General features: G+C 54.2%; 1 protein-coding gene across 1 annotated transcript; it reads left to right on the forward strand.

The window, feature by feature from the left end:
* Positions 1 to 1,096: 1,096 nt before the first annotated feature.
* On the forward strand, positions 1,097 to 27,099 carry SCNN1G (sodium channel epithelial 1 subunit gamma). The gene is made up of 13 exons (XM_079795644.1): positions 1,097 to 1,217; positions 5,063 to 5,410; positions 7,125 to 7,434; positions 9,012 to 9,202; positions 11,413 to 11,513; positions 13,962 to 14,125; positions 21,501 to 21,599; positions 23,126 to 23,243; positions 23,769 to 23,847; positions 24,018 to 24,075; positions 24,261 to 24,322; positions 25,938 to 26,013; positions 26,293 to 27,099. Exons 2-13 carry the CDS (start codon positions 5,094 to 5,096, stop codon positions 26,671 to 26,673), a joined length of 1,956 nt encoding a protein of 651 aa, XP_079651770.1. The 5' UTR covers positions 1,097 to 1,217; positions 5,063 to 5,093; the 3' UTR covers positions 26,674 to 27,099.
* The last annotated feature ends 798 nt before the right edge of the window (positions 27,100 to 27,897 follow it).

Raw genomic sequence — 27,897 nt, forward strand, 5'->3', positions numbered from 1 at the left:
TCTCTCTCTCTCTCTCTCTCTCTCTCTCTCTCTCTCTCTCTCCCTCCCTTTCTCTTTCTCTAAAATCAATAAAAACATATCCTTAGGTGTCTCTCTTTCTCTTCCTCCCCCACTTCATTCTCCTGCTCCCTAAAAGTGCTTTCTCTAAGACTGTACTCCCAGTCCAGATATATTCTTGGCCACGTCTATCTCCATGTCATTTTCTACGAGCTGAGCCCCTCATCTAGGTCTGCAGCCCAGACTGCTCCACAGAGCTCCATTTTCCATCTGTCTGTTACGTATTCCCATATGTCTTACTGGTACTTGAAATAATGAGCTTTTCTTTAAATTGCCCTCCAAAAATCTGAACCACTTTCCACTCTCCTGAGCAAGTAGCACTTGTTACTCACAGTGTGGTCCTCCAACCAGCAACAGAAGCATCTCCTGGGAAGTCAGAAATGCAGGTTTCTGAGCCCCATGCCCGCTAAATTAGAACCTGCATTTTAACATGACCCGCAGGTGATGGAATGCACAGGTGAGGCCGAGAAGCTCTGAGCGAGAACAGATGCCTTCCCCTCTCGCTCCTGTTTCCTCTCTACTCAAAGCCCAAGGTGGCTCTATGGTCCCTCGCAGTTGCAATTTTTAGGCTCATTTCTTGTAGGTGCATGCTGAGTCCCTATAAAAAGGCAGCTGACGAAATCAAAGGACGAGCCGTCTGGCTGAACAACCCTGTTGCCAGCAGCTGGACTCGGGTAGCCAGGTCAGGAGGAAGCCCTAGATAAGCCTGCTGGGGTTTTCCTGGTGCTGGGCAGCCTGGCAGCCAATGGGACCAGAGTGACTGGCGCTGGGAAGTAACCGGGCGGCAGGAGGCGCTGCGATTAGCCCGGAGACGGTGCGCACCGGCACGACCCAGAGGGAATGCAGGGCGCAGGGTGGCCTCCGGGCGGCGGTAGGCACTGCGCTGTGCCCCCGGCAGGCGCACGCAGGACGCTTGGCGCAGAGCGGCCGCAGGGTGGCAGGCGGCGCACGGGGTGGTGGCGGCCCCGCACAGCCTCGCAGCCTGGGGAACACACCTGGGCAGGTGGGGGCGGGCCCGGGGCGGGCCTTGGGGGCGGGGCCCGGCGAGACTCACAAGAGCCCGCAGCCGCGCAGCCGGGAGATGCTCGCGCTGTATTCGGAGCAGAAAGGAGCGTGCGGATCGCGCACCTGCTCGCGCGGGAGCCTTGGGACCGAGGAAGGTGAGCAGCCGGGTCAGGTCGCACAGCTGGCGGGATTCAGGCGCCGGAGCGGCCGCGGGGTCCCTGGCTTCCTGGACGCCGTCCGCGCGCTGGGTGGCGGTGGCGGTGCCGGCACCCGCGCGGGCTGCCTCGGGGTGGCCGGGATGCTGACCGTCGCAGGTCAGTGGGGGTCCAGCTCCCTGGCGTCTGCCTGTGCTGTGGCCCGGAGCACACCGCTAACGAGGGTCTCTGCGCCGCTCAGAGAGGCCGCCCGGGGTCCGGGGCGGCGCCTCGCCTCTCTCCCCAGCACCTGCGCAGCCTCTTCCCCGTCCCGGAGAGGCGCGCGGACCTGACCGCGCTGCTCCTCTCTCCCTCTGTTGTGTCTTCTCTGGGGTGGCTGTGGTTGCAGAGAGAAGCAAACCCTTGCAGCGGGGTGTCAATTCTCGCCGGGGGCTCAGCCCCGGCTGTCCATGGGCCGCAGGACAATGCCTGGTGGCTCTGCTCGGGGTGGGCAGGGGCGGCACAGCCCCCACCCCCAGGAGCTGAGGTCCCCTGAGGCTCCGTTCCCTCATTGGTATGGGGGTAGGCGAGGTCAGGAGTGGGCGGGAAGGCTGCAGTAGAGTCACCGTCTTGAGCCAGGACCCTGGAATTTCAAGGAATCTTTCCTATCTTTTCGACCTTGGGCAAGTTACCTCACCTCTGTGCACCTCAGTTTCCTCCTCTGTGAAATGGGGATAGTACTAGTGCTTTACATAATTATAGTGAGGATTCAAGAATGTAATGTGTGAAAGAGTTCAGTAGGGTGCCTGGGGGAAGAGTAAGGGATCAATAAATGATAGCTGCTATTATGGTTATTTATTATTATTATTATTATTATTATTATTATTATTATCATTATTATTTGAGGACTCCTGGATTCAAATCCCAGCTCAGCCACTGTCTAGGGCAGTGATGGGCAACCTTTTGAGCTTGGTGTGTCAAACTTCGCCAAAAAACTGAGCATAACTCGGGTAGTGTGTCACTTTGAGGAAAAAACATTATTTCGCAAATGTTTCATCCTCAGGAGCAGCAAATGTTTCATCCTCGGCATGCGGCCGCCTCAGCGGCCGCGTGTCATCAGAAATGGCTACGCGTGTCATAGGTTCGCCATCACTGATCTAGGGTGACCTTGGGCAAGCTGCTAACCTGTGAGTGTGGGCGTTATTGTATAATGGGGGAATCATGGTGCGCACCGGGAAGACGTGGAAATGGAATGTGTGGCCACCGGTAAAGTGCTTAGAAGAGTGAGCGCTGTGTCAGGTACACGTTCTCCCACAGACACCCTATTTAACCAAGCAGCAGACCTCAGAGCAGCTGCAGGCTTGTTTGCTGTGAAGTTGAGATGGTATTTGTGCAAACATCTGTCGGTTTTGCGATGGGCAAGGTGGGCTTCCTTCTCCCCGTGTAGGCTCAGTGACATGGGCAGGTGACCCCCGGGCCCGGGTCAGTTCTGCGGGGGCTCATGGGACAGAGGAATCCCAGGCGTTGTCTTCAGTGAGAAGAAGGGTTGGAGACGGGAGCTTTCGGAACCGCAGTTTCTGTTGAACACTGGCAGAGCCGGAAACCTGTGAGGTGGCAGGAAAATGAACCTGTACTTAAGGGTTTTTTTCTTTCAATTTTTATATCTAGGTTTTAAAAACAAACTGTTGCTAACGTTTTTGCCTTTGGATTGTAGTGAGAGAGGAGGTGGGGATGGGCAATATTTTATTAAATGACAAAGTAAATTCTATTCCTCTTGCCAAGAGTCTAAGAGCATCGTTCTGGGGGTCCGAGATCTTCCTCCTCCCAGCGGGACCAGGTCTCTCAGTGGAGGGTTCGGTGTGGTCTGTCTGCCCTGGACCACTCCCCCCGCCCCAGCACTCCAATTCCTTTACCTCAAGCATGTCCAATTCAAAGGCTAACACGGGCCAATAAGCGAGGCATGCGGCCCGCGGGCTGCGAGTTTGACATGCTTGCTTCACATCATAACCCTGAAACCCTCTAGCATCATAAGTATGAATGCCTCCAAGTTTTGCCTTAGCTCTAACTTTGGGCAATATCCCATGGGTTTAGTGGGGAGAAATAACTCGAGCCCGGAAGCCTGCCTGAAGAATTTGGTGGGGAAACTAAGGACCTTGCGGAAGACACAGGCCCGCGGGTCGCCTGGGACCACCCTGTATGTCCTGGAGTACGTCCTCAGTTACCTCTGTCCCCTACGGCAGTCACCGGGGCGGCATCTCCATACGCTCTCCTCCTTCACTCCAGTGACCTGCCCAGTGATGGGAAAGCAAACAGTTCAGGATCCCTTCTCCTTCCTTCTCACTTTAGCCCCAGGAGCTGCTAATTCACTGCCGTGGGTGGAGGCAGCACCCAGTACAATCCCGGCCCTTCGCAGGCATATACCCTGGTTCTAATCCAGCTCCTCCACTCAACTACCTGTGCGACCTTGTACAACTTCCTCATTTCCCCTCTGTAACATGGAGATAATAATAGTACCTGTAAACCTACCTGATGGGATTGTTAAAACATGAGGTGAAATATACATAGATTATGTGTGTACTAGAGGCCCGATACACAAAATTCATGCTAGGGGCTCGGCCCTCGCAGCCCCGGCCGGCCCTTGAAGCCCCGGCTTCGTCCAGAAGTTGTGCAGCTGTTCGATCTAATTAGCATATTAGCTCTTTATTAAATAGGACCGTGGTCGGCAAACTGCGGCTCGCAAGCCACATGCGGCTCTTTGGCCCCTTGAGTGTGGCTCTTCCACAAAATACCATGGCCTGGGCGAGTCTATTTTGAAGAAGTGGCATTAGAAGAAGTTTAAGTTTAAAAAATTTGGCTCTCAAAAGAAATTTCAATTGTTGTTCTGTTGGTATTTGGCTCTGTTGACTAATGAGTTTGCCGACCACTGATATAGGATATCGAGAAAGACTGTATATATTTATGAGACTTATGAGACTACAAATATTATAATCATGAGATGATCCTAGATATATGTATACATGTATATTATATGTATTCATTTCTAAAAGGAATGTTATTTCACATTGTCAAGTTTCTGTAACTGAGATGCATTATTTACATTGATGAATGTGGTAATTTGCATTCCAACACTCTCCCCCAAACAAAGCTGTTATTAAATCGATTTGTATTCTATCTTAGAATCAAGGAAATGTGGCACAGCCCCTGGCAAATATTAAGTGGCCAATAGTTGTAGGCTATTGTTAAAGTAGGAGCCTCAGAAACACTAAGAGCTTGACTGTAAAGGGGAGAAATGAAGCAGAAACGAAACAGAAACTCTCCACTTTCAGTAAAACAGCGGAAGGGCTGGGAGGATCTGGCAGGCAGGGGCTGAACCTGATCTAAGGGGATGTCGGGAAGTTCTCTTGGGAGAGTTTATCTGTCAGAATCAGTGGCAGGTGCTTGCCCTGCGCCAGCCCCTGAGCTGGGCACCAGGGGGCAGGATGAGCTAGGACGGCTGCCCTCCCAGAGGCAACGAGGCGCAGGGGGCAATCCTAGAAAGCATGGTAGGCGCTGCAGGGCTGACCCGCGGCTCCGAGGGCTCCTGCCTCGAGCACCAGGTGACAGTGTCCTCACACCTGTCCTGTGATCCGCGGTGACCCCTCCCCGCCCCACGCGCTGGGCCAGGGGTGCAGGAATGGAAGGCAGCTCTTTGGCAGCTGTGGTGCCCCCAAAACAAACACCCTGGACAGGGGCCAGGGCCTCAGCGCGCAGGCTGTCCAGCCCACCGAGGGACCAAGGGAGGCGGCCTGAGGGCACGTGGGCACCTCCAGGGACACGCCAGTGGGCCGGCGGGTGAGCTCACCTGCTTTTCTTCTCGGCCCCTCCAGCCTGCCTGCCTGTCCACGTGCCATCCTCGCCATGGCTCCCGGAGAGAAGATCAAAGCCAAAATCAAGAAGAACCTGCCTGTGAGGGGGCCTCAGGCGCCCTCCATTAAGGAGCTGATGAGGTGGTACTGTCTGAAGACCAACACCCACGGCTGCCGCCGCATCGTGGTGTCCCGCGGCCGCCTCCGCCGCCTGCTCTGGATCCTGTTCACGCTGACGGCCGTGGCGCTCATTTTCTGGCAGTGTGCCCTCCTCGTGCTCTCCTTCTACACCGTCTCTGTCTCCATCAAAATCCACTTCCAGAAGCTGGATTTCCCTGCAGTCACCATCTGCAACATCAACCCTTACAAGTAAGAGGCAGGAGCGGGAGCTGGCGTGGGGTCAGGCCCTCCTGAAGGGGACCCTCCAGCCTGCAGACACGCGCTGTAGAAATTTGAACTCGTTGCCAACGTTGGCAAATTGCCCTCTCCCAGCCTCTAAATCTGACCAGGTTTTCCATCCATCAGCTGCTTCTGAGGATGGGCTGGTTCAGGGAACGCGGGGGGGCGGCTGTAAGGGTCAGTTTTGCTTGGAGGCTGGATCTGGGATGAGCTATCCCACCTTAGACACACACACACACACACACACACACACACACACACACACACACACATGCACACATGCATCCACGCACACGGCTCAGCTTAGCCATGTCCCCTGAGCTCTCCAAGCTCATGCCCTCACTCTCCCCAGATGTGAGCTCATGGCTGACTCAGAAGTTGCACCCAGGTGACTTCCGGAAGCATCTCAGCTGGCCCAAGTTCTCACCTGAGTGAACCCAGCCCACTATTTGAGGTCACTGGGTTCTGGGCAGAATCAGGCCTCGGTACTGCTCTGTCGTCTGCCACAGGACCTGTTTTAAATGGGTCACCGGTGTCCTTGGGATTCTTGAGAACTGATCTGTGAGGCAGATCAGAATCCGGCAGAATTTGTCCGAGCAGGTGTGGGGTGGAGAGAAGGGGAGCAAGGCAGGAAGTTTCTCAAAGGGGGCTCCTGGGCCAGAGTCATCTATGAGTAGATGCCAAAGGTCAAAACCAAATCAGGTCTAAGACTCAGTCCCACCTCAAAGTCTTTCTTTTCTTTTTTCTTTCTCCACCCCCTTTCTTACTTTTTCCCCCTACTTCCTCTCTCCCTTCTTTCTTCCTTCTGTTCATTATTTGTTCCCTAATCATCTACAAATTGTGGTAGGATATGGGGCATAGAACCGAGAACCCAAACACAGTCTTTGTCCTAATGGAACTGATATTGTACTAGAAGAGTGAAAAGCTAACAAATACAATTAACACTGATACAACTAAGAATAGTGACCATTTAGTTCAATAGGCATGATAAACTCATTGACTCTGCCTACTAACCCCATGTTGGAGTTGGGGAAATGAGACATGGGAAGGCTAAATGACTTGTCCAAGCTGACACAGCCAGAACCAGGTTAGGGAACTGGAACCCAGGTGACCGGCTCAATCACTATGCACTGAACAAGGAGGAGGGGAGAGTGAAGGAGGCCAGGATCACTTGGTACTGTGAAGGGTGGTGTCATGTTTCCGTCACTTGAGTCCTGTATCATTCTTCTGTGTTCTTGGGGTTGTCAAGGCAACAGTTACACCTCTTCCTTCCCAGCAGTGACTCAAGGAGAATCAGAGGGCAAGGGCAAGTGTGCCCGGTGGAGATGGAGCCTGCCCCCTGGGTACACCCCCACTTACCAGTGGCTGGTTTATGGGAGGCACCTACAGTCACCACTCCAGAAATGCTGGTTGAGGCAAACTCATCAACACACCCCGAGAGCAAGCAGGCAGTGATGGCAGAGGTGAAGCCAGAGGTCACACAAGGGTACACAGAAGCTGGCCCCATTCACTCAGGCCAGTGGTCACGTGGGATTGGGCAAATCGTAAAAGGCTGGTCTCCTTGGCCAATGGCCAGGAGCAGTGGGCACAAGGCTGGCACGTGGAGGAAGGCAGCATGGAGAAGTGCCAGCCTCGTGCCAGAGGGGCTTCCGCTCTCCCTGACTCCCTCTCTCCACGTTGGCAGGTACAGCGCCGTGAGGCCCCTTCTAGCCGACTTGGAGCAGGAGACCAGAGCAGCCTTGAAGACCCTGTATGGCTTCTCAGAGATCGAGTCTCGGAAACGCCGAGCGGCAGAGCCCTGGAGTTCGGCGTGGGAGGGCACCCAGCCCAAGTTCCTCAACCTGATCCCACTGATGGTCTTCAATGAGGGTGAGACCAGCAAGGCCACGGACTTCCTCACGGGGCAGAAGCGTAAAGTCAGTGGGAGCATCATTCATAAGGCAGCGGACGTCATGCATGTCCAAGAGTCCAAGGAGGTGGTGGGATTCCAACTGGTGAGTACACACTCATGGTTTGGAGCACGGGGTGGGTGCAGGTAGTGGTCCAGGGAGGTGTCTCCTTTGCCATTAGCCCCACGGTCCCACTGGAGGAAGCACACCCAGTTAGGGTGAATGGGCTACAGACAACTAAAATGGATGCACTATCTTAAGCAGAAAGCAGATGTCTTAGGTGACCGAAGGACAGAAATTAGGGAAGATCCAGGGCTCTTGGTGACAAGAAATGATGGAACGTCATTTCGGATACTGCTGCTGGGCTAAATAAGCTTCAAGTAGTTTTAGTCTTCTTAATTCACCCATGAAGATGGTTTCACATCCCATCTTGGGTTATCTGATTGGCCAAGCTTGGATCCCCTGCTGGCTCACAGAGGGCGGGGACCTTGATAGAAACTCCACCAAAGCAAAATAGGGCACAGACACCAGAAAGAAGAAATAAACGGCAGAAATACCCAGTGTTCCCTGCATTGCTTGCCTTCGTGGGGAGCACACACCTGCTCTCTCCTTCTTAGTCCCATTTGATGGGCTCAAAAAAAGTAGCCATTCGCCAAAAATGAGATTCATTACCTACCTTCCTGGGCAAACTCCACCACCACCGACCTCTGCATGCCCCAGCCACCACTACAGGAGGAGAGCTACTTCCGTACCTTCTAGCCTTGAGTCTGATTGTGAGACCTTCTGACTCCAGTCCCAGGCCCTGAAGAAGTGGCCTTCTCTCTTAATCACCCAGCCCTTTCAAAGTCTTCCTGGGTTCTTTCCTAAGATGCCCACAAGGTTCTCCTTGATGCCCAAATCAACCCTTTGGTGGCTGTCTCTTAGGAGAGTGTTTAAGCCCTGCATGATGAGAGCATCTGGGTTGTACCACAATTTCCCTATAAAGCTCTCATTATTGTATTTTTAATACATATGTTTATTGATTTCAGAGAGGAAGGGGGAGGGAGAGAGAGATCCATGATGAGAGAGAATCATTGATTGGCTGCCTCCTGCATTCCTCCCCAATGGGGATCGAGCCCACAACTTGGGCATGTGCCCTGACCAGGAATTGAACCATGACCTCCTGGTTCATAGGTCGACACTCAACCACTAAGCCTCATCGGCCAGGCTTATTGTATATTTTAAATGCTGCTCTTCCCAATGACCATGTGAGGTGAGGAAGGCTGGTATTTTCGTCAACATTTTGTAGTGAAATGATGGATATATAACGCCTTGCCCAAGATCCTGCTGAGAAGCAGTGTCAGAATCTGGGCTACAATTCAGAGATTTAGACTGTGGAGCCAATAGGAACTCAGTAGCGATAATTGGCCAAAGCCCTGATGTGTGGGGATCCTGAAGGAGCTAGTTCTGCTTTTCACCTGGTAGGGAGTCATTCCTTCCTCACTGACCCCCTTCTTGGTCCTTGAGGCTTTAGGATGATGTCCCTCAGCCCCCAGATGTGAGAAGAAGCCCATCCTTGCCCAGGGACCCCCTCCTGTTCCCCTGGTAGCTGGTCTGCAGTCTCAGTTTCTCATCCTTCCAGTCCTGTTGCAGGCCAATGCTGGGGCTGATGGCCTCAGGCTCATGTCTCCTCTTATTCCCAGTGTTCGAATGGCACATCCCACTGTGCTGTCTACACCTTCAGCTCGGGAGTCAATGCCATCCAGGAGTGGTACAAGCTGCACTACATGAACATCATGGCGCAGGTGCCTCTGGAGAAGAAAATCAACATGAGCTACTCTGCAGAGGAGCTGGTGGTTACCTGCTTCTTTGACGGGGTGTCCTGTGATGCCAGGTCAGTAGAGGAAGGCTGCTCTCTCAGCCCCGGGGCCGGTGGCTCTGAGCGCCGGGCCCCTTGCATGCACCTGCAGCTTAGCTGTAGGTTTGGGAAGGGAATGGCAGTCTTCTCACTGGCCTGCCCTTTGGAGAACAGCTTACACAGGAGCTAGGCTTCAGACCAAGCATGTCAGACTCCAAATAAGCAAGGTTGAAGTGTATGTGGGCCACAAAAACACAAAAGCTTCAATTTTCATAGAAACGTAGGTTTTTTTCTATAGAGACATGCTGAATACAAAGGGCTGAAATAAATGAGTAATCCTATCTAATAAAGAGATAATATGCAAATTGACCAACACTCCAACACACAAGATGGCCGGCCCGATGTGGACACAAGATGGCCACCATAAGATGGGGAGGGTAGTTGTGGGAGATCAGGCCAGCAGGGGAGGGAAGTTGGGAGCAACCGGCCTGAAAGGGAGGGCAGTAGGGGGCAATCAGGTCTGCAGGGGAGAACAGTTGGGGGGGACCCAGGCCTGCAGGGGATGGCAGTTGGGGGTAACCAGGCTTGCAGGGGAGAGCAGTTGGGGGTGACCAGGCCTGCAGGGGAGAGCAGTTGGGGGGGACCAGGCCTGCAGGGGAGGGCAGTTGGGGGCAACCAGGCTGACAGGGGAGGGCAGTTAGGGGTGACCAGACCAACAGGGGAGAGCAGTTGGGGGGACCAGGCCTGCAGGGGAGAGCAGTTGGGAGGGACCAGGCCTGCAGGGGAGAGCAGTTGGGGGGGACCAGGCCAACAGGGGAGAGCAGTTAAGGGTGACCAGGCCTGCTGGGAGGGCAGTTAGGGGGAACCAGGCTTGCAGGGGAGGGCAGTTGGGGGTGACCAGACCAACAGGGGAGGGCAGTTGGGGACAACCAGGCCTGCAGGGGAGGACAGTTAGGGGTGATCATGCCAGCAGGGGAGCAGTTAGGCGTCGATCAGGCTGGCAGGGGAGTGGTTAGGGGGTGATCAGGCAGAAGCGGTTAGGGGCAATCAGGCAGGCAGGCAGGTGAGCGGTTGGGAGCCAGCAGTCCTGGATTGTGAGAGGGATGTCCAACTGCCCTCAAGGGGTCCCATATTGGAGAGGGTGCAGGCTGGGCTGAGGGATACCCCCCACGGTGCACGAATTTCGTGCACCGGGCCTCTGGTCATTAACATAAAATAATAGAACATTTTAATAAAAATTAATATTTTTTCTTGAACATTAACTTAGCAGGCACTGAATAACTGCACAAATTGATAAGCATAATGCAAATAAACCTATTTTTCTTGTTCTCTGGAAGTGAAGTATTTCCTGTTGCACACACCAAACAAGTCAGTCCAAGACTAATGATGTGGCAGTCAGATATTCACTGCTAGTATTAGTGGAGAGAAATGGTGTGCCTGCGCATAAGGCATGTAAGGGAAATGAATGCAACATGATAATAGTAATTAGTCATTAGTGAATGTTGTAGATCGTTATTAATAATTATGTATAACAGGATATTGTAAAAATTAAGTTATGAAATTTTTATTAAAACATTTCTTACATACCTTATATTGGCTGGTCCGCAAAAATATTCGTTGTGGGCTGAGAGTTTGACATGCTTGCTCTAGAGTCAGTGAGGAAGGTGGAGATGGTGCAGAGTCAAAATATCCTTAATCTCATTAAAGTGCTCATAGAAACAAACGTAGATGGCGGACATACAGCCTTGTCTATTACCATCATGCATACCAATGATCAAGAGCCACTGATTTAGCTTGGAGGAAGGGAAGGAGGAAGGAGGGAAGAGGAGAGAGAGGAAGGAGGGAGGGAGGGAGGGAGGGAGGAAGGGAGGGAGGGAGGGAGGGAGGCTGGGAGAGAGGGAGAGAGGGAGAGAGGTCTGTGATGTTATTCTTCTCTGAGGATCATGTCCTAGGACTGGGGATTGGGATAGAAAAATGTCAAGTGGCTGAGAACTTCCAGAATAAAGGGATTTGGGGCAGGCGTATGGCATAAGAAATACCAAGTCAGGCTGGAGACAGAGGCGAGAAGATTAAGAGGGAGAACGGAAAGCAGAGCGCGGTTCCACATCAGCATGTCAACCTGAGGAGCGCCTGTTTGTCATTTCCGACAGGAAAGGTGGGGAAAGTGAGTCCCGAGTGTCCTCCATTGTCCAAAAGAGTGGGCGACGTCAGCACTGCCCCTTCTCACCCATATTCTTCCTCCACAGGAACTTCACACTTTTCCACCATCCAATGTATGGGAACTGCTACACGTTCAACAATAAGAACGGGACTATCCACAGCACCTCCATGGGGGGCAGTGAGTACGGTAAGACCCGCACCAGGAGGTCCTGGCGGCAGCCAGCCGGGGGCGCTACATCTCCCAGAAGTGCAGGAACTCCCAGGGCCAGAAACCAGGGGCACTTTCCCTGCACAGTGTTTCCAGCATCGATGCTGGTCCCTTCTCTCGTGGTATCGTTCCCCCTTTTTGACATCTCCTCCTTACCTTTGAGAGAGCAGTAGCGGCATGGCTGGGATTTCTTCTCTGGGAATCCACTCTGGTTTAAGCTCGGAGCTGGAGTGAGTAATGCTAGGCAGGCAGCTTCCAGATGGACTGAAACGCAGATATACTGAACAGGAGATTAGGGAGGCAAACACTTACCTTGATCTTGGCTAAGGTGACAGATTCTGGAGCCAAAACCCAGCCCTGTACAAGTTACTGCACTCGTCCCAAGCGGGGACAATAGTAATCGCTCCGAGGGAAGGCCATTGAGCAGACAGGCTGTGTGCAGCCTTAGGATAACACCTGGCACGCTGGGTCAGTCGGCCTGGGCTGCCATGACAAATGATCACCGCCCAGGGGCCTTACGCGCTGACATTTTTCCTGACGGTTTTGGGAACTGGAGGTCCATGGTCAAGGTGCTGGCAGATTTGGTTCGGGTGAGGCTTCTCTTCCTGGCTTGCAGGTCGGCCACCTTCTCACCGGGTCCTCGCGTGGCCTTTCCTGTGCGCGCAGAGAGCTTGCAGGTGTCTCCTCCTCTTCTGTGAGGACACCCGTCCTGTGGGATCAGGGCCCCACCCTATGGCTTCACTTAACCTTAATTACCGTCCGCTCTCCACACACAGTCACACTGGGGTTAGGGTCTCCCCATGTGAATGTGGGAGAAGGGGACACAATTCAGTCTACAGCACACACGAAGCACCCCGTACGTCCAGCTGTGCTTGTCATCGCCGCTCTAACTGCATTGCGTGGTGCTGCTCTACTGAGGCCGGCGCGGCTGGCACCAGGGGGGTCGCTGTTACCCCCAGGGCTGCTGTCCACTGCTCTCCAGCGCGGTCTGGAGGGAGGCAGGGCTCAGCACCCTGGCCGGGCTTCCCCACACACGGGAGCCTTGGAAGGTCCTAAGCAAACTGAGCAGGATGATGCACAGCACGCCCCGAGGAGGGCCGGGGCTGGGCACGGAGGCACATACCTCTCGGGTTCCTTTGTTGCTGCGCAGTCTGGGCCCTCACCGAGTGCGGGGAACCGTGGCTCAGGGCGCCCGCTGCGGCAAAGCCTCGCACGGGCTGGCTCCGCTCCTGTGGGCTGTGTGAAGCCGAGCAAATCACTTCCCCACGCGGGGCTTCGTCCTTGACGAAAGGAAAAGGTCAGAGCAACTCCCCACGCTCTCTTCCTTCAGCCCGTACACGCCCTGCTCCCCGCTCACTCGTTTCCCAAACATCGCTCTGTGCCAGGCCCTCCGCCCGGCGCCAGGGACGCAGTGTTGGACGGGACAGACGCCTGCCTGCTTCCAGGGAACTTGCATTTCAGTAAAGAGACAGAGAGCAAATGAGCAGACAAGCACTGACGTCTCCCGGTTACAAATCCCGCCGGCGCTGTGCCGGGACACGCAGCGAAGGGGAGGAGGGAGGTGCTGGGTCAGGACGCAGTTTGGTTTCAGCCGAGAGCGTCCGAAAGGCGGCTGTCCCCGAGTGTCCTGGGCGCGGCAGTGCAGACCTGAGGAGGAAAGGCCTTGATGCGCTAAAAACAGAAGGACCGTGGGCTTGGGGCTTCCTGGGGAGAGGAGAGCAGGCTGAGGAAGGGGGCGGGGGGGGGGTGCGACACCAAACCCCTGCCAGCCCCAGCCAGGCCGGCGGGGTTTGTTCTGTGGCATTCTGTCCGGGGAAGCCTTCTGTCCGGGGAGGTGCTACCGAGGGGTTTCAGATGCTGATCTTCCCCGATTTCTGTGTTTGGGGTGTTTCTAGAGAGAGTGGAGGGGAGAGAGGAGGGGGACAGAGAGACATCAATTGGTTGCCTCCCACACGTGTGCCCTGACCAGGGCCAGGGATTGAGCCTGCACCGAGGTACATGCCCGTGACACATGACCCTTCCGTCCCCAGGCCGACGCCCTAAACACGGAGCCAAACCAGCCCGAGCAAACTGATTTCTGGTTTTAAAAGGAAGGTCCCTCCTGCTGCTGGTGCAGAGTAGACAGCTAGGCCCGCGCCCAGCTCTCCCCGGGCCCCGCAGCCCCGTGCTCAGCAGAGCTCCCCATCGGAGGGACCACGTGGAGGGCATGTCTCGGCAGGGGAGCCGTTCCCTGAAGCGCAGCAGAATTTTGAGCCCCTGCTTTGAGGCACAACCCCCCGCCCCTTGCGTAGCTTCCAGAGGAGCCCTGTCCACCTTCCACTTGTCGGAAATGCCTGGGCCTTGTGGCGAGGCTCCCCAGGCAGAGAGGCAGGCTGCCCGGGCGTGCTCTCCCGGCCTTGGCCACAACGAGCTGCCTTATCCTCCCAGGGCTGCAGGTCATCTTGTACATAAACGAAGAGGAGTATAACCCTTTCCTGGTGGCCTCCACCGGGGCTAAGGTGATTGTCCACCGGCAGGACGAATACCCCTTCATCGAGGACGTGGGCACGGAGATTGAGACGGCGATGGCCACTTCCATAGGGATGCACCTGGTAAGAGGACAGTCTGATTTCTGTAGACGTAGCGAGAAGCACCGATGTTTTCCCGGGAACCAGTGAGGTGCAGCTTATGGAAGAGAGTGTTGGTTTCCAAGGCAGCGTGGCCCTGTGTTCCCCGTGGTCACCCCTGGCCGCCCGGTGGTTACTAAAGCCTGTCTTTGTCTCTTCTGTGCGAGTGAACAAGGACAGGATGCTGTTGGGGAAAGAATGGAAGGAACCTTCCTTGTTCCAAAGACAGACACCAGCAATTATGTTATTTGTGCTGGACGCAAGACATCAGCCACTAGCTCCATACCCGCCAGTAATGTAAACAGCAGGTTAGCACCTTCCTTTGTGAGCCATCTAGGGGCCTAGGAGGCATGTGAACCACCATTTAAAGGTTAATGGAAAGTCACTGGTCAAACGAACATCTATTTGGCCCATCACACTTCTATCAGTTCCACTTCATTTACCAAGAACCCCTTCTCCCTCAAGTCTTGGACCTTCTCTGACCCATTGGGTGCTGGAAGCCCTCACACCTGTCCATCTGAGCTGCGGCTCCCATCCTGAGTCAGGCACGCTCAGCAGGAGCAGAGGGCAGCGGGAGAAGAGCACTTGTTTGCAGGCCTGCGTCCTTTATGCCAATGGACCTCCCTCTCTCTCCACCTCTCTCCCCCTCCCCCCCTCTCTTTCTAGTAGAATGACCCTTTTTAAAAAAATCATTTTTATTACTGTTTACCTTCAACATTATTTTATATTAGTTTCGGGTATACAGCACTGTGGCCAGACAGTGTAGAATGACTCTTAAGAACTTATTTAAAGGGAGTGTATACACAAAGTAAGAAACCCACCCCATAGCCAGGAATACCCCAGTATCTCCCTTCCACCCCTGACCTCCAGCCCCCCTTCCTCTCACTGCTGCTGCTGAGTCGCGGCAGGGATGTCATCGTCTTCTTCATGTATGTGCACCAGGCCAAGCATTTCTCCTTTTATGTAAATTCAAAATACTGTTATGCCTCATTTTCCACTTGACCCTATAGCGTGGCAATGGGTCCTTATCAGCACACACAGACCTGCCGCATCCTTCTTAAGGACCCAGCTGTTCCATTTGTGGAGAAGTTATTGAGCAACTCCCTCTTGGTAGACATTAGGTCCTTTCCAGACACAACTAAAAGCAACGGTGTGGTGTGGTGTGGTGTGGTGTGGTGTGGTGTGATGTGATATGATGTGTATTTATCTGATTACTTCCTAGAAGTATGTCAAAGAGCATGTGTCTATGAAACCATCTACACGCTCACCAGCAATGTGTCAGAGTAGCTGGTTTCCCACACTTTCACCAACATGGGTATTAACCAACTTTTCATCTTTGCTGATCTGTCACGACAAATTGGTATCTATTATAATTATCATTTTAATTGGCAATCCTTAGTGGCATTTTTTATACCTTCGCTTATATCCAACCTAACGTCCCAATTAAAGTCCTTAGCTTTCTTTCAGAACAGTGAATTTGTCCTCCAGAGCAGTGATTTCCAAACCTGGTTGATCATCAGCCTCAGATCTACTGAGTCAGAGACTCTGGAAGATGAGCCCAAGGACATGTATTTTTCCCAAACCCCAGTGGTTTTCCAAGCGGCAGCCAACCCAGGAACCTCACCGTTAGGAACCTGAGTAGCTCCACAAGAAAGGAGAAGCAAAGTGCGTCTCCCCAAACAAAAGTAAAGCTAGGATGTCACAAAAGGCTTAGCACAGCCATACCCGATGGCTCTATGTTGGGTTAGAAAGTGATGTGGACATTGGGGCTGATCTATCCACCCATTGCTTATCCACTCAACAAGCATTTCTGAGCCCTCCTATGTGCCAGACATTGGGACCACATCAGTGCGGAGAACGCTGTGCCTGTCCTGTTGGAATGTAGGGTCCAGCAGAGAGGACCAATAACAAACAGAAGATTACACAGGTGGTTAATTACAATCATCACTAGAAGCCCCATGCACGAAATGCGTGCAAGGGCCTTGGCCCCGGCCCCCGCTTGCCGTGGCTCTTTGTCAGGAAGGAAGGACATCCAGTCTAATTAGCATATGACTCCTTTATTATTATAGGTAAGTGCTAAGAAGGACAAAGGCAGGACCCTTGGAGCAGATCATGGGGATGTCTGGCCGAGGGCTGTTTTTAATGGTGGGTTATTTAGGGAGTTCAAGGACTGCTTTCCTGAGGAAGTGATATTGAAGTTAGACAACAAAGATCATGAGCTGGAATGTGATATTCCAGAGGACATTTGTGGGGTCGCTGCCTCATGGTGCCCCATCAAAAGGCAGCCCTGGACAAGAGATGCCATCGCATGGTGGCCTGGGAACCCTGCTGCTCTGAGGAGGCGAGTTGTTTAGGGGCTGTGTTCCATCCACTGTGGGAAGTTTGTTCTGACGTGAGAAGTATCGTATACCAACTTGGCTGTGTGAATGCTGATTGCCCAAGAAACAAATCTTGAACTGGGGCTTGAAAAGGCTGTGGCACCACTCACTGAGCTGAGTCACTGATTCCTGTTCACCAGCAAGTCACCAGCCTCCCAGATCAGCACAGTGAACATGTTGAACCCACCCCTCTCCCTCCCCACAGTTTTATCTGCTTGTTGGGAGGACCTGGCATTTGCAGCGCATCCTTACTTTAACCACCCTCTCCTTGCCTTCTGCCTCTCACAGGATCTGCAGACTGGGGAGAGTTACAAGAACCAAGGAATTTTGCCCTCTGTTGTTTTTTTCTGCTCTGAGCTTAAAAATACCCACCACATTGTTAAGCAAATATTCTCTTTACCAGTGGTGGGTAAACAAAGACATGGGTGGGTTTACTGCTACGCCTAATTTGAGATGTACAAAACCAAAGCCACAGAGCAGGGTCAGTCAGCTCTAGTTCTGATTTATGAGCATTTACAACAAAAAAAACAGGGATTAGAAAGAGGTCAGTAGGGAGTCACTAAGAATAAGTCCAAACAAACCAGACTTCCTTCCTTTCTTATTTATGTTTTATTTGTTTGTTTGTTTGATGGGCATGTTAAGCTGGTAGACTCAGTAGTTGCTTAGGCGGTGAGTTAACAAAATCTCCTTCATTCACCGAGGGATTGTGTGTCCAAAGCACTGGATTTTTAGAGATGAACACATCAGAACATCTACCTCAAAGATCTTACTTTCATGAGGCAAAGACAGCACACCTTCGCAATGCAGTCCTTAGCTCCATGGGAACAGGGACCTTCTCTGTCTTGTTCCCAGGTGCAGGTCGTCGAAGATAGCAGGTCCCAAGTAAATATTACTGATGGGTGGATGAATGGATGGATGGATGGATGGATGGATGGATGGATGGATGGATGGAAGCACAGACAGAGCTGTTGGTGAAGGCTTTCTAGATGATGAAGTCTTGAAGGACAAGTGTGGGTCAAACACTGTCGGGGAAGGTTAGTCCAGACAAAGGGCAGAGCGGTTACAACGTGGTCACAGAGAGGATTGCAAGCCAGGCAGTGAAACCTTTTGAAAAAGCACCTTGGCTGAGTGTCATCAGGAGCCTGGCGGCAGCACATTTACCATAATTATAGAAGGAAATGATTAGCGTCTGGCTAAGGCAATGGCTGTGGGGATGAGCAGAAGTGAATGGATTTGAGAGCAACTACAGAGCTCGCCAACCAAGGTCAGCCAGGAAGAGCCAGGCAGTCAGATTGGTGTGTAGGTTCTGGCTTGGCAGTGGGTGGATGGAGGAGCCAGGCCCAGAGTTAGGGACTGTAAGAGGAGGGGTGAGTGGGGGAGAAGATAACCACATCTCTTTGGGACATCCTCATGTCTGTGCCTTTGGGGAATTAGGTGGAAATGTCCCGGGAGTAATGCTCCGAGCCTGGAGCTTCGCAGGGTCCAGGGAAGCTGGGTGCTGGGGTGTCATTCTAGACGTGGAAGTAAATGCATCACCCGGGCCCAAGGCGGAAGGCAGCTGTTGAAGGTCTGAGCGGAAAGAAAATGGGGAGATAGAGGCAGAGAAGTAGGAGCAGAAGCCAGAAAGGACTGGTATTAGATAAATCAAGGAACAGCCTTTCAAGGAAGGTGTGAGCCAAGGGCCACATGCAGTAGAGAGTCAAGCAAGATAAAGGGCAAAGGTGTTGTTCTCTGGGTTTGGCAACGAAGAGGTCACCGGCGTTCTTCGCCAGAGACATTCTGAGAGGAAGGAGCGGAACAGAAACCTGAGCACAAAGGGTTGAATCATGAATGGGAGAGGAGGAAGCAGGCCAGGGTGGACTACTCCCCTGGGCTGTGGGGCAGGCCTGGGGGCGGGGGACAGTTCACTGCCATTGCAAACCTACTCTCCATTTTCATCTTAAGCACATACACACTTCTTTTCACTAGTGTATGCACAATAGGGATCAAGTGCTCAGACTGCAGGGCCAGGCAGCCGGGTTCAGACCCCAGCTGTGCACTTGGCTGTGTAATCTCTGTGTCTCAGTTACTTTACCTGTAAAACGGGGATGAAATAACAGTGTGACTTCACAGGCTGGTGAGGACCCAGTGAGTTGATTTGCGTGAAGCCCTGGAACAGGCTTGGCATGTAGGAAGTGCCCTTCGATACTGACTCTTCCTCTGCAGGGTGTGCAGAGCGAAGCACAGAAAAGAGGAGTTGGGGAGGTTTCTCTTGTCCTTTGTGATGCCCCTTCCTTCCTGCGTGAGACTCGATCTCTGTCATGTATAGGAAGACTCTCGTTCTTTGCATGTGTGTTGCAGATTTCCTCCCCAGTCTGTGTTTTCCCGTTAGTCTTCTCCAGGCGACTTTTTCACACACACAAACACCAGATGTTTCCATGCTCAAATCCTTGTGTTAGTTGTCATGTTTATTGAGGATTTTCCCTCCTCGAGATCAGACACTGAGCTGAGTTTCCTTCCAGTTATTTTATTGTTTCATTTCATACTTCAACCCACTAGGATTTTTTTCTGCAGGAGGTGAAGTGGGGATAGGATTTACTTCCTCCAAATAGTTAATTGTCCTCATCTCATCTATTGAGTAATTCTTTTCTTCTCCATTGTAAGCTTTTCAGACACAAATAACTTTTATCATTTATTGCTATATAAAAGCAAGACAAAAGGAAAAAGAGTTAAACAGCCATCATTCCATCTTGGGCACCCAGCTTTCCCTGGCACCACACGTCCCTTTAAAAGTATGAGGTAAGGGTTCCATGCAGCTGCCCTTCTCCCCAGGATTCCAGAAGGAAGCAGATAGGACCTGGCTTGATAAAGACAGGTCCTGTTTTTCACACACACACATGTATGTGCACACACACACTTAACACACCTACACATACTTGTGCATGCACACCTACATGCTTATATACGTGTATGCACAGACATGTGTGCATACTCACACAGACATGCACATAACTTGCACACATTCACACGCACATGTGCCCAGTCTCATTTTTGTCTCTCTCCCTAGGACACAGCCACAGTGTTCCCTCACCCCGCACAGATCAGCAGGTCTGTAGAGCTGACAGTGGAGTGTGGGGAAAGGGAAAGAGAAGGAGGGAGGGCCAAGTTCATCCATTGGAGTTTGAAAGGCTAAGACTCTGTGCCTCTCTAAGAGCCCATTTGCCCTTGTTGCTGTGGGAGCAGCCTGAATACCCAGGCCCTGAGTTTAATAAGCGTCATTGCAGAGTGAAGGACCATTGAGCACTCGAAAAGCATAAAGATCGCAAGATGGTATCTCACATCGTTTCCTGGAAAGGGCCGTGGGCTGGTTCTCCCAGTGGAGGGAGCCCAGCTCCTTGCTGTTTGCGCATGGCTGACCTGAGTGGACAGACCCTCTCACCTCAGTGCCGGGCGGTGTGCCAGCCCCCAGTCTGGTAGAGCTCAGACCTGTCGCTCTAGGCTCTCGGACAGGACAGCTGACACATCCTCAGGATTTGGGGGCTCCAAGGTCATCTGCCCAAGGAGGCTGCTGCTGGGAGGAGCTTGGAGGGGGCCCTGAATCCGGGTGACCTCCAGGAAGCACTGTGCGCAGTGCCCGCCCCGTCCTGGCATGTGCCGGAGGCCGCGTCTGTTTGCTCCCCAGCGAGTAGAGGAATGAAGTCCGCTCTGTACTGACCCGGAAGGACTCGCCCTTCATTGTTAGTGAGAAGGGGGATTGCAGGGCGCAGGGAAGGGTGGGTGCCTGTCTGCCTGTCTGAGATCAGGGGCGGGTCTGTTGCAGTGGGTCCCCAGGCAAGAGGAGAGACAGATGGCCACTTTGCCAGTGGTTTGCTTCTGCTGCTGAACGTTTTAAAAGGAACACTGTGGGTTGCCCTTGAGGGGACTTGCCACTAATTGAGGGAGACTATCAGGCTAGCAGATGAATTACAATACAAAGAGATTCCAGCCTAAAACGTCTTCATTCCTTCCCTACTCCCCACCCCCAATTATCTTTCTATCCAGGCTCTCTTCAAAGAAAAAAGAACATTCTGCCCTCCTACAAATCTGTCATCCACTTTCCCTTCGTCCCCACTCTCAAAAGAAGAAAAAACCTCGCTCTCTCTCTCTCTCTCTCTCTCTCTCTCTCTCCCCCTGGTCCCTGGCTATCAGCGAGTCACAATTTGTGCTCCATTATTGTTCCTCCTGGGAGACATCACCCTCTCTGCTTGGTTGGCTTGCCTGGACTGTTGATTTGCAGTGACAACTAGTAAGCTGAGCCAGACTTAGCAAACCACGATAAACCGCGGCCCGTGAGCAGCAGCGCTCTCGCCCCTGACCAGGGCCTCATCCCCCGTGGCTCTGTCTAGGAAAGTCCATTTCGGGGCCAGAAGACACGAGGGTGGGACATGGGCCCTCCTCTGGGACGAGTGCATGCAGCCGGCTGTCACTGCTCCTCGCCCCCCTGCTGCCCGGGGACGCTCCAGTGCTTGCTGCCACTCTGAGAGCCACCGCGTTCCCTCTCTGACTGCACCGAGCGCTTCGCCCCGGCCGCACAGCGGCCACCCTGGCCCCTCGCCCCGCTGCGCCCTCTGCCTAATCTTCTTCCTCCGTTTCTTGGCACTTCTAGCTCTTTCTTCCATTCCACGTGGAGCCAACATGTCCCTTTCTCAAAGACATCTCCCCTGATTCCCCCAACCCCTCCAGTCTCTTGACCCGTCTCATCGCTCACTACCCAAATGATCTTATTTATTGGCTTGTTTGACCATCTGACTACCCCACTAGAATGTAAGCTCCGTGAGAACAGGGAACTCGTCTGTTTTGATTACTGTTCATCCACAGTGCCTAGAGTAGCACACGGCACTTAGTAGGTGCTTAATAAGTAGTTGTTAAATGAGGGACTAAGAGCCTTTGCCGCTCCCAGGGGCTGTTAGCAGCCCTCTCCCCCGGGTCCGAGGAGCAGGGCTGACTGGGTGCTGTGATTGTAGACGGAGTCCTTCAAGCTGGGCGAGCCGTACAGCCAGTGCACGGAGGATGGCAGCGACGTGCCCATCGACAACATCTACAATGCCGCCTACTCACTCCAGGTATGCGCTGCGCTGCAGGGGACACCCAGCCCACTGCGCCCGGACCCAGGCCGGCAGAGTTACATATAGGCTGGGGTGTGTCTGGGACCAGGAACTCCGGTGAGAGTCCTTAGGGTTCCTCCAAACACCTCAAGAACAACCGATGCTGGCTGGTTCCAGTCCCCTTAATCCGTCTGTAACCAGAGCTTAACTGATTCATTGAGGTTTTCATGGAACACAGTGTACAGCCGAGACAGGCCCACTTCTAAGCGGGCCTGTGCGGGAGGCGCAGGAGCGAAGCAGTGTGGGTGGCACAGCTGGGCCCCCCGCTTGGCTTCCCCGCCCGGCCCCTCACTGGCCGGTGGCCTTGGCAAGTGCCATCCTCAACAGCAGAGGAGAGGTCGGACTGGGTGCGGGGCTGCTAGTGGGCGGCCCCCAGACGCCCGCCAGGCTGCACACCTGCTTTTTCCGGCCTGGATGGCGTTTAAAAGTCAGGGGATTTTACAAGAAAACCCAAATCCCCAGCTTCTCCTGAAAGACAAGATCGGATGAGCAGTGGGTGGAGTTGCCCACGTCCCCACCAGCCCCGGGTGTCTGAACCACGTCACAGGCCCCAGTGGTGTTTGGGCTCTCGGCCCTGAGTGCGATCGTCTGTTACGCCCTGTCCCACGTTCTCAGAGTCCGCAGTCCACTGCCCACGGGGCCCAGAGAGGCGATGGCATTCACGCCGGCGGGATGGGAGGCTGGACGCCCTCCACACTGTCCTCCTGCTCCGTCAGCGCTGAGCTGAGGGGTGGTGGAGGCTCAGTGAAGGAGACTGATAGACAATGTCTGCTGGTGAGAAACAGAAGCGCGATCAAACTGGCTTCAATACCAAAAAGTGAAAAAGGCTCCTTGGAAAGGCACCCCTGGGTACTATCTAGTGAGAGGCCGCCGTGTACAAACACTTCAATGCATCAACTCGCGCCATGCTCAAGGTGAAGAACCCAAAGCACCAGAGAGGTTAAGTCACTTGCCTGAGTCCCACAGCTGGGAAGTGGCGAGCGTGGACTTGAACTCCATCGTCTGCCTCCGAGCCCCGCCATTGGCTTTTATGTTATAAGCTTCGTGGGTGTTGTGCTGGCGTAGGACCCCGAGGACCCAGGGTGGCCTGGGCCTGAGATGGGAAAGGGGGGGGACTGTGTGCCTCTCTGTCTCTGGCATCTGCTCCAACTTTCCCACTTTCCCGTGGGGCGGCGCTCACAGGATGGAAAACGGCCATCCCAAGCCCGTTCCCGCTCAGCCTGGCCTCCACCTCGCTGCTAGCCTACACTTCAACACAGCTTCTAGCTTGGTCTCTGGGGTCAGGGACACCCCCCCCCCCCCCGGCCCAATTGGCTGTGACTGAGGGGCACATTCATGTGGTCTCCCAGGGCCATGGGAGACTGACCCTCTGGATGAGGCATGTGCGAGGGGGGGAGGGGGAGCTTCCAGAAGGTGGGGGGGGGGGTGCGCCCTGGCCTCTGCGTGCAGAGAGGTTAAAGAAATCACCGGGTCTCCTCTTTCAGATCTGCCTCCACTCGTGCTTCCAGACTAAGATGGTGGAGAGGTGTGGGTGTGCCCAGTACAGCCAGCCTCTGCCTCCTGCAGCCAACTACTGCAACTACCAGCAGCACCCCAACTGGAGTGAGTGAGCCCGCCCGCCCTGCAGCCCAGAGCTGCGTCAGCCGCCCGGCACCAGTTCGTGCTCGGGTGCCCCGGGCCCCTAGCCCGGGGGCCTTTTTTCTGAGGGAGATAGTGGTAGAGAGAGTTTTACTCCTGCCACCCAGCCTGGCTTCACTGATACTTTCCAACTAAGGACCAAATGCTACAGCCCAGCCCGTGCGGAGAGCTGGGCACCTGTGTCAACTCCAGAGGCAAGAAGTATTGATAGTACCTTTTATAGAACAGGAAACTGAGGCTCAGGAGGGTTAAGCAATTTGCCCAAGGTCACACAGCTAGGGAGTAACAGAGCCCAAATCAAGGGCTGCCGACCACCACCCCACCCCCAGCGCATGTCCCGAACATCACAAAGCAGCATCTGCTTCCGAGGAGCAGGGTTTGTAGAGAATAGCAGGAGAAGTTACAAGGAGACCCTGAGGGCGCCCCTGGAAACCCCCAGGAAGGACCCTGTGGCCCCGATGCTCATGCTACCCTCTGCTTGCCCCTCAGTGTACTGCTACTATGAACTGCACCAGGCCTTTGTCCACGAACAGCTGGGCTGCCAGTCCGTATGCCGGGAAGCCTGCAGGTGAGTGTGCCTGGGGTGGGCCGGCAAGGGAGGGGCCAGCAGGGGGGGGCGCGGTAGGGGGGGCTGGCAGGGGGCGGCCAGCGGGGCGGGGGGGGGAGCAGCAGGTGGCTGGCCGGCAGGGGGTGGGCTGGCCGGGCCAGCCACACTCACTGTGTGCCTTCCTCCCTTAGCTTCAAGGAGTGGACCCTGACCACCAGCCTGGCGCAGTGGCCGTCTGTGGTTTCTGAGGTCAGTTCTTCCACCCCCTCTTCCTCTTTGAGCTCCTCAGCCTGGAGCTGATGCCCGGCTGTGTCCTCTGGCCTCAGGGGTGACACCAGGGGAGGCCCGGCCGGGGGCTGGGCTGCGTGCGGAGGGCAGAGGGGCTGGCCGGCCTCTCGGCATTGCCCAGGCCACACCTTCTTTCTCCATCACAGAAATGGTTGCTGCGCGTTCTCACTTGGGACCAAGGCCAACAAATAAAGAAAAAGCTGAACAAGTAAGTTGACCTCCTCCCTGTTTCCTCTGCCCTGGACCCGGCCTCCTCACTTGCTTCCTCATGCCAAGCCCTCTCCTTTTCCCTCACTCACTCCTTATTCGACAAATATTTATTGAGCTTGGGCCACGAGCCAGGCCGTGCTCTAGGCCTGGGGCTCTCGAATGCTTTGCCCACGACGCACAGTAAAAAATACTTTCCACTGAGATTTCCAAAATCTCAGCTCACAGACAGCACTTCTGCGCATGCACTGGGGCAGCTCTCAGAGGGCGAACCGAGCCCGCCCTTACGCCCATTCCGATTGCCCGGAGCAGTTCTGATCGATTAGTGCTCCTATCAGTTGATAAAAATTGTGACTATCTGTGTGGATGCAATCCGACACTTTCTATCTCATTTCACTTGGTGAAAGGCACTGGTCCTGACCCAGAACATTTATCTCATGGCTCCTGACATATCGTGAACTAGTTGGAAAAACACTCCACTGAGCCTTGCACTTCTAATCCCATTGAATTTTCCTCATGAAGTTCATTTCCAAGGTTCCTTTAGCAAAACTCAGCCCAGGGACCTCAGCCGATGGAGAGGGGGGTGGGGCGCAGCGTGGGGCTGCATGGGGACTGACAGTGCCCAGCACCAGCCAGGAGCCAGGCTGACCCCAACACGTCCTAAATGTTCTGTGCCAGGTGCTTTGTGAGTGCTGGGGTACCAGGACGACTGAGCAGATGTGACCCCTGCCCCCAGGATGCTTCCAATCTAGTGATAAAGATAGGCTTGGGCCCAGTGAGTGCACACTGTTAAGCCAGCATTGCACATCGCTGGCTCCCAAGGCTACATCAGCTCCACAAAACCCATTGTTGCCAGCTTTTCCTGAAAAGTCAAAAGTTCTGGCAACAGAACACCTCCATTCTTGCGTAGCTCCAAAGAGCTTAGTGATAGCTGCCCTTTTGAAATAAGTGTGAACTTTCCAGCTTGTGTTGGTTCTAGCAGGAGGCGACTCAGGACAGCCATTAGAGTGTGGCCTTTGAAGTCAGCTCTCTAGGTGTGAACAGCGGCTCTGCCAATTACGAGCTGTGGTGTCTTGGGCAAGTTGCTTACCAATTCATTCTTAATTTCCACATCTGTGCAAGGGGGATGATTTAAACATCCTACTTCATAGGGTTGTAAGAATTAAATGAGTTCACTCCCACAAGGTTCTTGTAACCGTGCGTGGCAACACAGGAAGTACCCAATAAATATTAGCTGCTGTAATGGTTATTGTCATAATGACCTTATACGCAGCCTGCCTCACTCATTTACATTACCTGCCTGTCTCCTGAGATCGCAATCAAATGATCACAAATGTCCAAGGCTTACTGAAGAGCAGGGTGCTGTGGGCGTATAGCTGGGTGGCTGACTTAGGAGGTTGGAAAGTGGTCTTGAGTGACAGACGAGCTGAGCAGCCCGGCCCTGGCTGGATGTGCTCTGGGTGCAGAAGGAGCACTGTGGGCGTGGCCCTGAGATCCTGGGGAGCCCAGAGCCTGGGCTGGGCGGGGGGCTGGGCAGCAGGGAGGCAGCCGTGCTGAAGAGCTGGCCACCTGGTGGAATGCAAAGGCGCCCAACTCACCTATTGGGATTTCTGCAGGACAGACTTGGCCAAACTCTTGATATTCTACAAGGACCTGAACCAGAGATCCATCATGGAAAGCCCTGCCAACAGTGTGAGTAGCGCCCTTCTCGGACTGTCCCGGGTCTGCGAATGCGCCCCTCTGCCTGGCCGTGAGGAGCAGAGTCAGACCATGGGGTTCTAGCCAGGCTAGTGGGGACACCACAGGCCAGCCAGGCGGGCAGAGGAAGAGGGGACAGGAAGCCTGCCCACTTCTTCCTCCAACCTGTTCAGGGTCAAGGCTAGCCAGTGGCTCTCTTGGGGATCAGGGTCCCTGCATGTGGCCAACTCCGGTGGGCTCTGCCTTGATGATGTGGCTCGGCCTCTCCTGCAGGTTGAGATGCTTCTGTCCAACTTCGGCGGCCAGCTGGGCCTGTGGATGAGCTGCTCCATAGTCTGCATCATTGAGATTATCGAGGTCTTCTTCATCGACTCTCTCTCCATCATTGCCCGCCAACAGTGGCAGAAGGCCAAGAAGTGGTGGGCCCAGAGGCAGGCACCCGCCTGCCCTGAGGCTCCCTGCAGCCTTCGGGGCCAGGACAACCCGGTCCTGGATATAGACGACGACCTGCCCACTTTCACCTCTGCTTTGCGCTTGCCGCCGGCCCCGGGGGCTCAGGTGCCTGGCACGCCACCCCCCAGATACAATACCTTGCGCTTGGAGAGGGCCTTCTCCAACCAACTCACCGACACCCAGGTGCCAGCTGAGTCCTGAGGCTGAGCGAGGAAGAGAGATCTGGCCAGGACCGCCAGCCTGGTCTGAGAACTTGGGCCCTGTCGCCTGCACACAGAGGGGCCCTCTGCCCCCACGCGGGGCTTTTCAGAGACTTTGACTGGAAGTCTGCCCTGAACAAGATGGGGCCCGGGCGTGTGCAGGGAGCTGTGGGCCTGCCCAGCAGCACTCAGAGCCATCCCGCCAAGACAGGTCCTGCAGCGCAAACCCTCCGCACGGTGCTCCAGCGGGGACGGGGCCCAGGAGGTCGTGCCTGGCAGAGTTCTTTGCCAGAGTTTGAGAAACACTCCACAGCTTCCAGCCAGGTTGGGGCCCACGGATGTGAGCTGAGGTCTGGGGGCCTGACGATGCCGGCTGTGCCCACAACAGGAGGAAGCTCCAGCGGGCCTGGAGCTGTGTGTGAATGAACTGTTTTAGTCCCTGACTCGGGGGCAGCGGCTCCTCTGAGCCCTCAGGCCGGGTCCTAGAGTGTGTAGGAGGGAGAGGGTGCAGGGGGGAGGCCTGGGATGTGAGAGGAGGCCTCTGGGAGCGGGGGGTGGGGCCATGCTCTGGGCAGCTAAGCCAGTGTCCCGGGCCCCTTTCCCAGGCAGAGAGGAGCCAGTTAAAGGGCACTGCTAGACATGCCTGTCCACTGGTAGCCCAAGGCATAAAGGGTTGTATCCTGATAGACTGCTCCTCCTCCGGCAGACCCCGCAGCACTCCCTCCCACAGCCACACCCTCAGCGTGACACAGCTCACATGCCATGACACAGCTCAGGGATTAAGCACAGGCTGGGTCGATATCAGCACAAGAACAGGGTGCTGGGGCTGTTCTCGCTCTGACAGAGTTCAGTGTCGGGCTGCAAACTATGACCCTCAGGCCGAACCCTGGTTTTGCCTGTCATGTTTTATCCTCCACTTCTCTTAAAAAATATCAAAAGAAGAATGTTTTGTGACTCATGCAAATCCTACGAGCTTCCGATTTCAGTCCATGAATAAAATGTCATTGGAACACAGCCACGCCTCTTCGCTTACAGACGGCCCGCAGCTGTGTCTGTGCTACAAGCACAGCTGAGTGCAGCCTCAGCTCTGAGGGCTCCCCGGCCTGTACAGGAAAAGTCCCCCGGCCCCTGGATTAGCACATAAGGTAAGTGTGACGATCCCATTTTATGGATGAAGAAACAGAGGCATAGAAAGGCTATTACTCAAGGTGACTCAGCCGGAAGT

This window comes from Cnephaeus nilssonii, assembly GCF_951640355.1.
Source record: "Cnephaeus nilssonii genome assembly, chromosome: 2".
Lineage (NCBI taxonomy): Eukaryota > Metazoa > Chordata > Mammalia > Chiroptera > Vespertilionidae > Cnephaeus > Cnephaeus nilssonii.

Bases quoted from the DNA above. Each gene is read 5' to 3' on its own strand.
- SCNN1G (XM_079795644.1), top strand. From the start codon at position 5,094: ATGGCTCCCGGAGAGAAGATCAAAGCCAAAATCAAGAAGAACCTGCCT. The intron at 11,514-13,961 runs GTAAGACCCGCA...TTATCCTCCCAG, and splicing joins CATGGGGGGCAGTGAGTACG to GGCTGCAGGTCATCTTGTAC. The intron at 24,323-25,937 runs GTAAGTTGACCT...GGATTTCTGCAG, and splicing joins ATAAAGAAAAAGCTGAACAA to GACAGACTTGGCCAAACTCT.